This window comes from Saccopteryx bilineata, chromosome 8 (assembly GCF_036850765.1).
Source record: "Saccopteryx bilineata isolate mSacBil1 chromosome 8, mSacBil1_pri_phased_curated, whole genome shotgun sequence".
Taxonomy (NCBI): Eukaryota; Metazoa; Chordata; class Mammalia; order Chiroptera; family Emballonuridae; genus Saccopteryx; species Saccopteryx bilineata.
The window spans coordinates 13,566,085-13,580,294 of record NC_089497.1 but is presented as its reverse complement, the minus strand read 5'-3'; the positions used below and the strand labels follow the sequence as shown (position 1 = coordinate 13,580,294).

Here is a 14,210-nt window from a genome sequence, read left to right as displayed (position 1 = left end):
TATTATGTTTAGTTAATTATGTAAACTCAATTACCTGCCATTTTATCTTTTAAGTCTATTAAAATATCAATATAATTATTGGAGAGGAATAAACTTAATTTATGAATAAAAACTGAAAAGGTGTATATATACTTTGTATTATTTAGTGAGAGATAAAAATTTCTATAAAGAAAAGTTAAACCATATATCTGAATATAAATGTTCATTAGTATATAGGGTATATTTTGTTAAAGTGCTGATTGATGTTAGATAAAAAGGAATTTCCAGGAAGCCACGCCAGGTTTTGTAACGCTCAGCAATTCTCTAAAACGTTTCTCTGCAGAAAGAGGCATATACGTGGTACAAACAGGGTGATGGGTTCTGTTCCGAACGGGATTGTGGACCCGAGATTGGAAGAGCAGGCAGGATTTGTACGGGCCAATTTAAGCAAGAGCACTTTCGATTTCTATAGTAGAGGGTCCAAAAGGATTCTGGAATTAGAACATCTCTTCAAGGTGGTCCCAGAAGGACTCGTTAGTGAGGAGGTCGGAAGAGTGGGTCAATATCATGCCATGTTTACACAGCAGTGCCAATGCCCCCAGCTTTTGAAAATAGGACTTTGTTTTCGAGTGATAACCGAAGCTGTTCTGTCAATTCTTGCGCAGGCTCCCGTCTTCGTCAGGAAGATTTTCCACCTCGCATTGTTGAGCACCCTTCAGACCTAATTGTCTCGAAAGGAGAGCCCGCGACTCTGAACTGCAAGGCCGAGGGCCGCCCCACCCCCACCATTGAGTGGTACAAAGGCGGGGAGAGAGTGGAGACGGACAAGGATGACCCTCGCTCACATCGCATGTTGCTGCCCAGTGGATCTTTATTTTTCTTACGCATAGTTCATGGACGGAAAAGTAGGCCGGATGAAGGGGTCTACGTCTGTGTCGCAAGGAATTACCTCGGAGAGGCTGTGAGCCACAATGCATCGCTGGAGGTAGCTAGTAAGTAAAGAGGGGCATTCTGTGTTTCCCGGGAGGGGGGTGGGGAGGTGGCCGACTGGGAGCGTTTGCCTTGTGAATGACAATTCAAAAATCAAACTGGTATTACAGCCTTTACCAGAGGAAAACCTCTAGCTTTGTATATGAATGCAATCCACTCTTTTCTTGAATTTTCTATACAGGGGGGTCCTCGGGTTATGTCACAGTTCTGTTCCTATGACAGAGATGCAACCTGAACTTTGGTGTTAGTCCAAACACACTGTAGCCTAACCTAAATCACTTTCCTATCCTAGCACAGTTGTAAAATCATAATCTAGAACATGAAAAACACAGCTAAGCCACAGAAAAAGAATACTGCCTATTCTGCCTTGCGCAACCAAACTAGTTCGGCCGCGTGGTCCGTAAGTGCGACGCTAATGGCGGAAGCCCAGAGACGTCTCAAATTTTTAAAAGTTTTTATGGGAGTGAGCGTCATAAACTCAAAACATTGTATGTTGAGACTGCCGTAACTCGAGGACCCCGTATTTCTCATTCTAGCTGGTTTTTCTAACTTGCTTGGGGCTTATACGTAATTGTTGAAATATTTTACTTTTCTGATTTGGAGCTGTTTTCTGGCGATCCTTTTCACTGAGATTGATGTGTTGCCCTGCATTGTTGCTTTTAAATATATTGAATACATTTTTTCTAAAAAAAATAGTGTGGGATATCTTTTATTTGTCTTCATCAGAAGAAATATTTTCAACTGCTATTGTAAGTTTTGGTTTTAAACTGTTTCTAATTCTTAGAAATCTGTTTTACTTCTGGTGAGCTGTATCCACAGATGCTTATGACTGTGCCTCGTACTTTATTATCTTGGCTACCGTAGTGCATCCTGGGAAGAAAACATGTGTATCTCATCCTCAGGAAGTTCGTTTTCTTTCTGCAGCTACCAAAGGCACGCATCTGAAATTACCACAAGAAGGATTTGTTGACCAATGATTAAATTGTTATTTCTAGAGTCTAGATGTGTATTATATTTGAATAAAAATTGGGCTTCTTTTATTTTCAATAATCATTTTAAGACGTAGCTAGAAAGTTTCATTCCTTTGAGAGAATTACACTGTGTATATGTATATAATACAGAAAGTGAAAATTTAGAGGGATTGGAGAGATTAATAAAATTTAGATCTAATTTATTTTAAGCTTATATATAATTACATGGGAACCTCTATGTATAACAGTGTATACATTTATATGATTAATAGCTTTCTTGTTATAATTTGTGTTCAAGATTTTAATTATGTAATCATTTTCCATAAGCTCTAGCATTGTCTCCAACATTCAACTAAAACTTGAATGTATAAGATCACAAATAATTATAAGATTATAGACATACAAAAGAATTTAGAGGTAGGTTATTTTAGCTTAATCATATTATTAATGTGGAATCAGCCATTGAAAAATTAGATCATTTGATCACACTTAGAGTGATGTACTTAAATTGAGACAGAATGCTAAAGATGTTCTGTATGACTATAAAATTTAAAAATAATAAAAAAATTATTTAAAACTATATCAAAACTAGGCATTTGCACTTTTAAAAACATTTACTTGAAACTCCTCTGTTTATAGTTAATTGATAATGAAATTATTGTACTTTCTCATATCGCCTTGATTTTCGCTTCTGGTCTTAGAGCTAAATCAGTGAGATTCATGAAATCTATCATCACAACCAGAAGCTATTTTTCTTTGTTAAGCCAACACTAAATGTAGAACAAGCAAACGAAGTTTAAGGCACAAATTACTAAAGACATACACTATCTTTTGTTAAAGTCATCTTTCAAGTAATGAAATGAGCACCTTTTTTACTCTTGATACTCTTGACATATTTATATTTAAGATTATTTCCTGGAGAGATACATTTAATTTAACATTTGATAACAAATTTAGAGAATCAAGAAGGATGATGTAAATAACATAGGCCAACTGCTATTTGTGGAGGATAAGAAACTGAAGATGGGAAGGGAAAAAGCAATTGTTCATTCTCTGGAATTATAATTACTTATAAGTGAAGTGTGTGCCAACAGAAATATCAAAGGTCCTCTTATGTTTCTGTGCTATTTTCTGCTCTGCTTGTATCCTTATTATAGCCAGAATTTAAAAGAATGTTTGTAGACTTTAATAGAAGATGTAAATGCTTACCCTCTCGATCTTTCTTTTTAAAACATCTCTAGTTTTACCTTAAGTGACCAAAATATCCTTAATGTACTAGGATTTAGAGAGCAGTCTTTTCTAATGATATATGAAAAAAAAAAAGTAAGTTTTCATGCTGTAGCAAAAGATAAGATTTCCTTCCTTTCTATAGCGGCATAGTATTCCATTGTGTGAATATACTATTCGGTTAAAAAAGAAGAAATAAAAAACAGTGTAAGTTTCCAGTTAAGTTCTCTTTCTAAGATAGATATTCTTTTACCTTGAGAGTTCATTATGAATAAAGTTCTTCTCATCTTAGTCATCAAATATATCATGAAATTGAAAGCAGACAAAAATGTCATTATATAACATTTACCAGTAAAATATTAAAATACAAAGTCTCTTAATGGTACACAATTTACAAATTTTAGTGTGATAGGCCTCATTATGCCTCCAAAATGTTCTTAAGCACCAGAGAAAAAGGAATATTACAATTTACAGAATAAAATTTAATAAAAGTGCTTTTTAAAAATACCTTAAAATCATTCAGCTATAATTTATATATGTGAAAAGGGAGAAACTACAGAGTATTGTATATTTATCAAATATAGTTTGAGATCAGTAAGGATAATTTGATATTAAGGATCTTATTAGTGGTAATAGTAATTATTTAAAAACTTGCAAAAAGTTTAAAGAGTATTTTCTTTTAAAAAGTTTTATACTGATTTAATTACAATAAGCAAAAGCATGCTTTTATTCAGATGCATTGTATTTTTTTGAACACAAGTTATATGGAAAAAATTAAGTACTTTGCAGTTAAAATGGGTCTTGTATGTTTAAAAAAATTTGGAAACCAATATGTTCATGCTTCAGCACAACACAAATAGATAGGTAGTAATTAAATTCATGTGTATTTCAGTTATATATTTTAGGCAGTGGTGGCTGTTCATTCACCATTTTTAAATGTGTATGCATCCTTAAATAAAAACATTTTTGTATGTTACATAAATAGTCGATGACAAAGGCTGGGAAATATTGGTCATATTTGATGAAGGTTACATCTATGAAGTATTATTTCAGTTTGGTTTTATTTTTTTTCCTGGGGAAGGTACTCTTTTTTTTTTTTTTTTTTAATGTCCTTAGTTCAGGTATCAGAAGTTCAATGAGCGCTATTCTTATTCTTCCCAAAGGCTCAGTCACACACAGGAAGGCAAAGATTGCATCGAATTTCTGAGTGAAGCTATAGCCCAAAGTAAACGCAGTAAGGAAAGTGCCTTGAGGCAACACAGGTTTCACAGCAGTTGTGGGTAATTCTTTTAACATGTATCTGTGTTTTAGTTGCCTTTAAACCAAGTTTTACAGCTGTAACAACAACTGGATGTCTTGGTTCCTAACAATTGCCAATCTCTCAAACATTGAAAAAAAAATGATATGCAGTGTCACATAAAATCTCTGTTTCTGTACAGAAATGATCAATTCTTACCTATGGTGTTTCTATTGTTTAATTATGTTTAAATAATGCACCAAAATAATTGTATTTAGTGGTAATTATTAGGATTTTTTATTTTTATTTAAATCTCTCTGAGAACCAGGTTGGACAGCAGTGTGTACGGCGCTGGCCAGCCTTTTGTTGCTGATTCTTGCAAGGTGGTTAAAAACTGTAGTCCTTATTCTTGAAAACTCAGTTTCGATGCAGTTAAATTTATTCTTCCAAGTATGAAATCTAAAAATGAGAATACTAAGAAGTATTTAGGAGTCATTATACCTAAAGTTTCTACCTGGAATTTTGGGAAGTTTATATGTGTAAAAGAAAATAATTCCTATTCACAAGTACGTTTTTAAAATTTGTTTTCTAATTATTATTTCTCTTTGTATACCAAGAATGTTAAATCTTGAGGGCGACCTTAAATTGGAACATTTAGGCAATATTGCCGTTTCTAAGATTTATAAAAGGTTCCTATTTACTTCAATTTCGAACCTGGCTTTTAATATGGTCTTGTAAGTTGTATTTTTTGGTTAATTTTGTATTAACTCTATTTGAGGGTATACTAAATGTTTAGGAAAATCTTTATGGATCTATTTTATGTATCCAACATTACCGGTAATAAAATTTAGAACTCTGTTTTATGCCAGACAACATTTTTCAACACAACTTATATTTAATAAGTAATTTGATGGGCAGTTGCATTGAATTTTAAGAGAAATTAATTTGTACCTTGACCCCTCTGCTCTCCATTGTAGAATTTGGCCCTCTACGTCATCTGCTAAGCAGTGCACAGTCAGCATATGGCTGTTTGCTTCTATTTAAGCTGTTTTCTCCTGAGGAAGAGGCATTCCCTTTAGGCTAGGCAGACATCTGTTGGCTGTCTTAGCAGCAAAATCACAGAAGAACTGTCTTTCTTGAAAAACAGATTATTTTTTTCCAATGAATCAAAGATTAAGTTACCCAACAATTTATTAAATGAAGTGCTTTTTAATAGTAATTACTTTGAAGTGAATGTTCGTATTTTGAAGTGATATTTTCTTGTAACTTTTAACACATTATGATCTTTTGCTGGTATTAATGCTACGCGATGCTCCTTAAAGTGATTTCAAATTTGAATTATCCAATTTTTCTCATTTGGGTGAAATGAGAAAGTGCATTGACCATGTATGTTAAGTAGTCATGTACGTTCCCCAGGTACAATGAAAAGAAGGTGAAATGGTTTCCTGGAGGTGAAATGGTTCATAGAAGCGGGAGGGAATAGGATATACCTTTATATTATAAAATATTTAGATTGCATATTAATGCATACACACACACACACACACATACATACATTGTTCCAATTATCTTTGAAATGGAATGTTTTATATTATATTGCATGCCTAAACTATTCCTTGCTTCTTCTACTTAATTAGTCTTATCTTTTTAAAAAACATGTCATTTCAAGTGCATTGACAAGATTCTAAAACATTTTTATGTATCTTATTTTTGTTTTGTATAGTTAGAGGAAAACTTTCAAAGGCTCATGCAGTATATCGAATATAATATCTTTTTACTTTCTTGTACACATATATTCTAAAATTCACTGACTCACTGTTCCAAAATTATTTCGTGATTAAATAAAATAATATATGCGAAGTATGTAACAAAGTGGCTGGCACAGAATTATAATCATAAATCTTAGTGCCGATGCCGTTGTTCGCACTCCTTTTTTCTCTTTAGCTTCAGTTATGGTTAGACCCAGGATGATTATACAGCAGGGTTTGCTGCTTCCGACTTCAAAAACGGAGTCAGTTCTGACTTCACTATGAAGTTGAAGATACGTGTTAATATACTAACACTTAAGTGCTTCAGTATTAAATTTTATTAAATTAATGTCTGGTTATTGAGGGCATGTATGGAATATCTTAATTCCATCTTGAATTAATATCAGCAGTACGAGAAATGTACCTTTCGATCCTCATTGCTAACACAGGACATGCGAATAGTATTGATTGAAATCATTTTTGTTTAAAGAACACACAAAAGTTATTTTAATAAGTTTTTCTTTTGGGATGACATTTTTTTTCTTTTTAAATTTATAGATCTATTCACAAAAAAAAGCAATATTGCTAAGTTCCATGATGTGATTATATTTACTAAAAACTTTAGGTTTTACAGTCATTGGGAACTTCTTTTGTTGCTGCCTGCTCAGTCAGTTCAGGCTCCTGTCAAAAGGACAACATGTCCTGGGTGGCTTACAGAGCAGACCTTTATTGCTCACAGTTCTGATGGACGGGAATACACAGTTCAGGCTGCTCGTATGGTTGGTGTTGGTGTGAGTGTGCTTCCGGGTTTCCCCTCTTGGTCAAGAGACAGAGCACTGATTCTTGTTTCCATTGTAAGGATACTAACCCAACCATGGTGACTTCTCTGAATTCATCTCAGCCTACTTCCCACACAGCCCACCTCCAGATGCCATCATATTGGCCATTAAAGCTTCAACGTATGAATATTTGGGTGGGGGGCACAAAAATATTCATTCCATACCGCTACCTTTTTGACAGTTATTTTTCACTTGTTTTTTGGGTTTCTATCATTATTTCATCATCTTAAGTAACTAAGAAATAAAATCAGAAAATCAGGGCAAAGATCATGAAATCACAATGATGTAAGTAATATGTCCATCAGACCACTTGCTGCATCCAGGTACCAGGTTTCATTTTTGTTATAAGTTAAGTGTAGACATCATGTCTTCAGGTAAACGTGGTGTGAAATCCGTATTTGTTGGGACAGGAAGAGCAAACATCCTTTGGATACCTCTTTAAGAGAGAAGACAGCTGTCATTTCCTTCTGAAAGCACATAAAGACTTTTTTACATTTTTTTGTGTCTTTTCAAAGACAATTTAATCTGAAATATAAAGGCAAAAAACCATATTCCATAATCCATGTAAGAGATGGTTGGAGCAGTGGGCGTAAGGAAAAGATGTGAGTTTCAATGTGTATTTTAGCAGAAAATGACAAATTTGCAGACCATTTCAATGTGGGTGTTAGAGGAGGAGGCTGTGTCAGAGAATGTACTACTTACTCATGAAAACTAACAGGGTACATTCTATCTTAAAATACTCTTAGTTAAACAATTAAATTTGCAGGCTCAAACGAGGTGTTCAGTTGACTTCTTGACTAAGGCAGACTTTTACCATTTTTCCTGCATTTCATGTAACTGTTACCTGTTCATCTTGAGCAAATTTGTGGAAAGATCTTAGAGTTAGGGACACATTATACACTTTCTTTCCTTTACTCCCAGTCATAGCTTAAGGAAGATAATCAAGCTATCTATAAGAGAAGCTTATAGAGATTTATTTTTAAATAACATAAAAACTTGATTTTCTTTCTGATTATAGAACTAGTATGTGTTCACTATAGAATACCTTGAAAATGCAGATATGCTTTTTTTTTTTTTTGTATTTTTCTGAAGCTGGAAACGGGGAGAGACAGTCAGACAGACTTCCGCATGCACCCGACCGGGATCCACCCGGCACGCCCACCAAGGGCTACGCTCTGCCCACCAGGGGGCGATGCTCTGCCCCTCCGGGGTGTCGCTCTGCCGCGACCAGAGCCACTCTAGCGCCTGGGGCAGAGGCCAAGGAGCCATCCCCAGCGCCCGGGCCATCTTTGCTCCAATGGAGCCTTGGCTGCGGGAGGGGAAGAGAGAGACAGAGAGGAAGGAGGGGGGCGGGTGGAGAAACAAATGGGCGCTTCTCCTATGTGCCCTGGCCGGGAATCGAACCTGGGTCCCCTGCACGCCAGGCCGACGCTCTACCGCTGAGCTAACCGGCCAGGGCCCAGACATGCTTTTGTTTCCTAATTACCTGAAAATTAGCTGCTGTTGAAATTTTGGTAGATGTCTTTCTTAGATAGCCTAACATTTCTATATATTCTCTAGGGAAAACCATTTTAATAGTCCACTTTTTTACATGATCAAAAAAGAAAGACATTGCATATATTAGAACACATAGCTATGGCATAAAGACTAAATGGAAACACGAAAGTGCTTTCTGCCTGCTGAATATCATTAGATACAGCATCCTGGGCCAGACTCAGTGGAGTAACTGTGGGGTTCAAGGTTATCTAGCCCATTACCAGTCTCACCAGCCACTCTCTTTTTTTTCTCAAAAAGTAAATGGTGTTCCTATATGCTGAAAAGAACTAAGATGATTATTTCAACACTCGTTGATGCTTAGATATAAAGTCCCTTGAGGCTTCCAGAAAAATCAATTCAGCATAGTCATTTATGGGAAATTCTTGGCAGTATCTTCTTGTATCAACCGTACCATCTTTGAAAAGTAATAAAATAACAAGGTGGATCTGGTTATCTCTCAAATCTTTTCATCATATCACTCCTCCTTTTAATCCTTCTAATTTACTTATAATTAAATACTAGATGTCTTTCCCAAATACACAGACTATCTTGAGATTCATTGGTATTTACTTTAAAATTTTTCTTCAGTGGCAAGCTTATTAAATAAAACATACCTCTAAAGTTTTGAGTATAATTAATTTTGATTAATAAAATATAAATGAGCAAGCTGTCATTAATGATCAATTTCAAGTTCTTTTTTTTTGTCAGGTTAGAATAAACTACTATTGAATGTGTTAGGGCACAAGAGTTATTTCTGTCTTTGTTACACAATGTGGGCATTAAAAATGTTGTTTTTAAAATGCCAGAACTTAAGTAAAATTATGAAGAATATCAAGATATAGTTTATCCAAAAAAATGTGGTAGTTTTTCCTAAATAAGTCTTTCTAGACATTCTGGTTAGTTCTATCTATTCAGTGGTGAACAGAAAAGAAATAGTTTCTGCCTTTATAGGACTTAAATATAGTGGGGAGGGCAGGGTGAGGATTAAAAATAAGCAACTTAAATACATTGACTTTATGCTTGAAAATTTTAGCAAGTGCCAAGAAGGATCAGGGTCAAGCTCAGAGCTGAAATGCATGTGGTTGTTACTAAGGAGCAGAATAAAAAAGAAAAAGCATTTCAATCAAAAAGAACAGTGCATCTAAAAGGCCATGAGAAAATAATAGTCTTGAGCATATCTGAGAAAATGAAAAATGACTAATATGAGTAAGGAAAACAGCTAGAGGGATATAGTTGGGAGCTAGATCATTCAGGAGCTATAACCAGGTACATGATGTTTAATTGTATGTTGAGTACAATGAGAGCCACAGGGGGGTTAGGCAATAGTGGAGATGGCATGACATGATTTACATTTTGCAATATCACTCCTGTGATAATACTTGAGTATTACATGTGTAGAGAACAAATTGCAGAGAGATTGGGGAGAACTAATTAGGAAGCTATGGCAGTATTCCAGCAAAGAAATGGTTCTAGTTTCGAGGTAGTGATAGTAAAAGATATGAAGAGAAATACAAGGATTAGAATTGGAGATTGGCTTAATTTTGGAAGGTGAGAGTAGAGGTCCAGGTTTTACAAGAGATGCAGTTATTGGTAATGACAAAGTAGAGGTCAAGTCTATGATCATGCCAGTGGAATTGAGGCTTTGTATTAATTATGTCAACTTTGAATGGCTAATAGTAAGTTAAAATACTCCAGCCCATTGCAGTGCCAAGAAATGACACTTCTCTTTAACCGGGAATGTGCTTCTCTTCCTGTTCCACTGGTCAGTCCCTCACAGTCAGCTCAAGGGTCACCTTTACAACCGTCCTATGACCCAAGTGCCTAACACTATTCCTGGCACATAAGTAAGATGTCCTAACATGTAACTTGGGAGTCTTTTATTCCATGTGCGATGAGCATCATGCCACTTCAAGGAATAGTCTAATAAACGCTTTCACTTTCACTTATTTCCATACGACATACAACCACTTTGTAAAACCAAGCAGTTCAAATGATCTCAAACACTCATCTGAAAGTACAGTACTTAGAATGTAGTCTTGGAGTACTGTTTCCAACCTGGAGGTCTTTCTGTCTTTCCTTTTTTTTATTCCTCCATTCCCTCCCTCCCTCTCTCTCTCTTTTCCTCCCTGTTTCCCATCCTCCCTCCCTCCCTCCTTCCCTCTCTCTCTTCCTTCCTTCCTTCCCTTCTGAGGATAAACCTTACTCAAGATATATAGCTTACTTCTGATAGTACGAAACTCCAGTAAGTTACTTTTACATTCTCATAGAGTAGAACTAGCTCTGCAGATGTAGTTATACCCCCAGCCACCCCGCAGTAACATCAGCCTGTGTTTATGACCCTCATGACTAACTAACACGCAAAGAAGGGGGTTGAATTCCCTGACTGATGAGGAAATAATTCCTGTTGGCAGTACTAGAAGTGGTTCTCTAAGTTCCCCGGAGCCATTTCACATTTGCATCTTTACTTTCTATCTTTCTTTCTGGATAGGGAGAGAAAATGCACAAAATAACTACTAAGTAAAGCAGAATTATTTGCATTCTTGTATTTTTCCAGTAATCCATATATCTAAATCTGTTTTCATAGTCAGTGGGTTTATATTTAATGAAGTAAATTTGGTGAGGCATAAGGAGAAATTACAGCATGTAATATTTTAAATTTCTCATTCTTAGCTCCGGTCTATGGTTGATGAAATAAATTGTTTAATAAAAGCTTAGGTAAAATAAGATATAAAAACTGGAAATCTAGATGCTGCAATACCTAGACAAGACAGGGATAAGCAAGGGAAGAAACACATGTGGGGGCGCTGTTGTGTCTGGCGGTGTAGGAAGGACTGGCTCACCACAGGCAGCCAGTGGAGGCTGCTAGGCTCCTACTCAAAATATGGACCATGGACCAGCAGCATTGGAATTAGCTGGAAGCGTATTAGAGATGCTGACTGTTGGGCTCCACTCCAGACCAACTGACTCAGAAACCGTACTTCGGTAATATTCCAGGGTCACTCACAGACAAATTCAAGTGTGAGAAGCACAGGTGTGCGTTGTTCTAAACTGGTGTGCACAGACTCCTGCTCAGTTTTTAGAGCCAAACATACCATTAAGAATGTGAGCCCAATGTGCTTGATTTCATTTTTTGTCTTTTCTTTTCCTTCCTTTTTTCTTTCCTTCCTTCCTTCCTTCCTTCCTTCCTTCCTTCCTTCCTCCCTCCCTCCCTCCCTCCCTCCCTCCCTCCTTCCCTCCCTCCCTCCTTCCCTCCTTCCCTCCTTCCCTCCCTCTCTCCCTTCCATTTCTTTCTTCTCTTTTTGAGAAGTAGAGAAAACATAATTTTAGGTGAATTGTCCTGGGTTTCTGAAATGGTGAAGAGGGGGCAGGGTAGTGTAGGGAGGGACATGGAAGTACTGGCAGAGACTGTGAGTCAGGGGCAGAAGTGGAGAGAGACCCATGTTAAAAAAAAAAAAAAAAAAAGCCCAGGAGGGACCCAGAGGGAGACACATCCTGAGGGGGGAGAGACAGAATATTCCTCTGACTTGTAGTTTAAATGATCTCAAGATCATTTGTTACATTAAAAGAGGTTCAGAGCAAAAGATTATATAGCATCCACCATCCATATCCTTTACATGCATCAAGATATGCTAACACAGAGTTTTAACTTTAATCTACTTAAATCCTATTCTATATCATGTTTTCATTTTATATTCTATGTGATAAGAAAAAAGTCATTTTTTTTTAAGTGGGACCTAGTTTTTAATAAAATATATCTGATGTCTAAGTTGGGTTTCTGAGTATAATAAAACAGTTTCTAATCTCAGTGTTTTAGTATCCAAGGTGGAAATTGTTGCTTTGGTAGCATTTTAAGTTACGTTGTATTTAACCTAAGGTTTAAATTGGAGTATTAATAGCATGTGTGACATTTTACCCTTGTCTAGAGAAATAAAAGTTTATGACCAAGTTATTTAGTATGCCTGAACGGGGACATTTTAAATCTTATTCAGTAAATTATGGGGTAAAACTTATAAGAAAAGCCAGAAAGTTAATAGAAAATGGGAGATGGTGCTGCCCCCTCTACAGGATTTAGATTATTTTAGTTCTCTAATTCCCTCACCCTGGGCCTCTTCACTAGATAATCCTGTGTTTTTTCTAGATTGAGTCACATTAAATTGCCTCTTCTTGAATTCTTGCCTCAGTCAGACACCAGAAAATGGATTATGAGTCTATGTTTGAAGTAGAAGGACATTGAGAGCGTTCTGATCCCTAACTCAGCACTTTTGAGAGTTTAGGCAAGTGTCTTTCCATTGTTCTAAAATGGAAGTGTAGGATAGGTTACAACCTTGTTGAATCTTATTTTAGGGAATTCTTGGAAAATGTGATTATAGTGTATTTTCCTTTGGGACCAACTCAGGGGCGGAAGTAGTGATCAGCCAAAATTTTACAGGTGCAGAGAAGTAGTTTCGTGGCCCCTGAACTCTGAACATGCCGACCGTTGCTCTTCCCACTGCTGGGCTCATCTTTTGCCTAAGTCACCAAAACTAAAAACTTGAAGAACATCAATTCTATGGTCAGACTTTAAACACGGGTAGACAATGTCTTAATATTTTTCTTTTTCTTTCCTTCTTTTTTCTTTTTAATAATGATTATCAGTTAGGTTTCTATGTGTTCTCCATAAAATGTTTTGTGTTTTTTTCTGGACCATGTTGGTTATAATTCTTGAAGCCTCTCTCAAAATTTAAATCATCAATCCCAGGTGAATAACAACATATTTTTTATGACCTACTCTTGTTTTTTTTTAAGTTTTATTTTTATTTTTTACAGAGACAGAGAGAGAGTCAGAGAGAGGGATAGATAGGGACAGACAGACAGGAACAAAGAGAGATGAGAAGCATCAATCATCAGTTTTTCGTTGCGACATCTTAGTTGTTCATTGATTGCTTTCTCATATGTGCCTTGACTACAGGCCTTCAGCAGACCGAGTAACCCCTTGCTTGCGTCAGCAACCTTGGGTCCAAGCTAGTGAGCTTTGCTCAAACCAGATGAGCCAGCGCTCAAGCTGGCGACTTTGAGGTCTCGAACCTGGGTCCTCTGTATCCCAGTCCGATGCTCTATCCACTGCGCCACCACCTGGTCAGGCTTATGGCCTCCTCTTAAGAACTCTAAGAAGAGTTTGTGTTGTTTTAATCAAATGGTACTACGTCTCTAGAGTAAATCGTAGAAACTCTTCATGATTAGTTATAATTAATTTAGTCATTAAATTAAATTTTGTTCCCAACAAACTCAAAAATTTTCATTTAGCATAGTTCTATGATTTTGATGAATTTGCTTAACTTCTGTATGTTTCAGTTTCCTCATCTGTAAAATGAGGAGATTAATTCTATCTACTTTCTAGAGACTTGGAGAAGATTAGATAAATTTTAATGTATAAAGTGCTTAGAATTGTGCCTGGCCCATAGAGCACTCCATAAATGTTAGCTGCTCTTCATTGCACTAGGCATATTATTAGGTCTACTTCAATTCATATAGTCCCAAAGAATGTATCTCTTCAGTTCAAGAAAGTGAAGGCTGACAGACTAATGCCATATTTAGAGGTCACATTTAGAATGAGCTTTCTGTACCCAGAGTTGCCCATCTGCTTATATCCACTTGGATTTAAAATCCACATAGTAGTTGTGAAATGATAGGCATTCTTCTTATG

General features: G+C 36.2%; 1 protein-coding gene across 6 annotated transcripts in view; it reads left to right on the top strand.

The window, feature by feature from the left end:
* The window catches only part of ROBO1 (roundabout guidance receptor 1), a 1,143,090-nt gene that overhangs the window by 784,172 nt on the left and 344,708 nt on the right, over window positions 1-14,210 (top strand). For all 6 annotated transcript variants that reach the window (XM_066240776.1, XM_066240777.1, XM_066240772.1 and 3 more), the window contains one exon: window positions 645-971. In XM_066240776.1, the coding sequence (XP_066096873.1) occupies window positions 645-971 (327 nt within the window). The remainder of the gene's footprint in view (window positions 1-644; window positions 972-14,210) is intronic.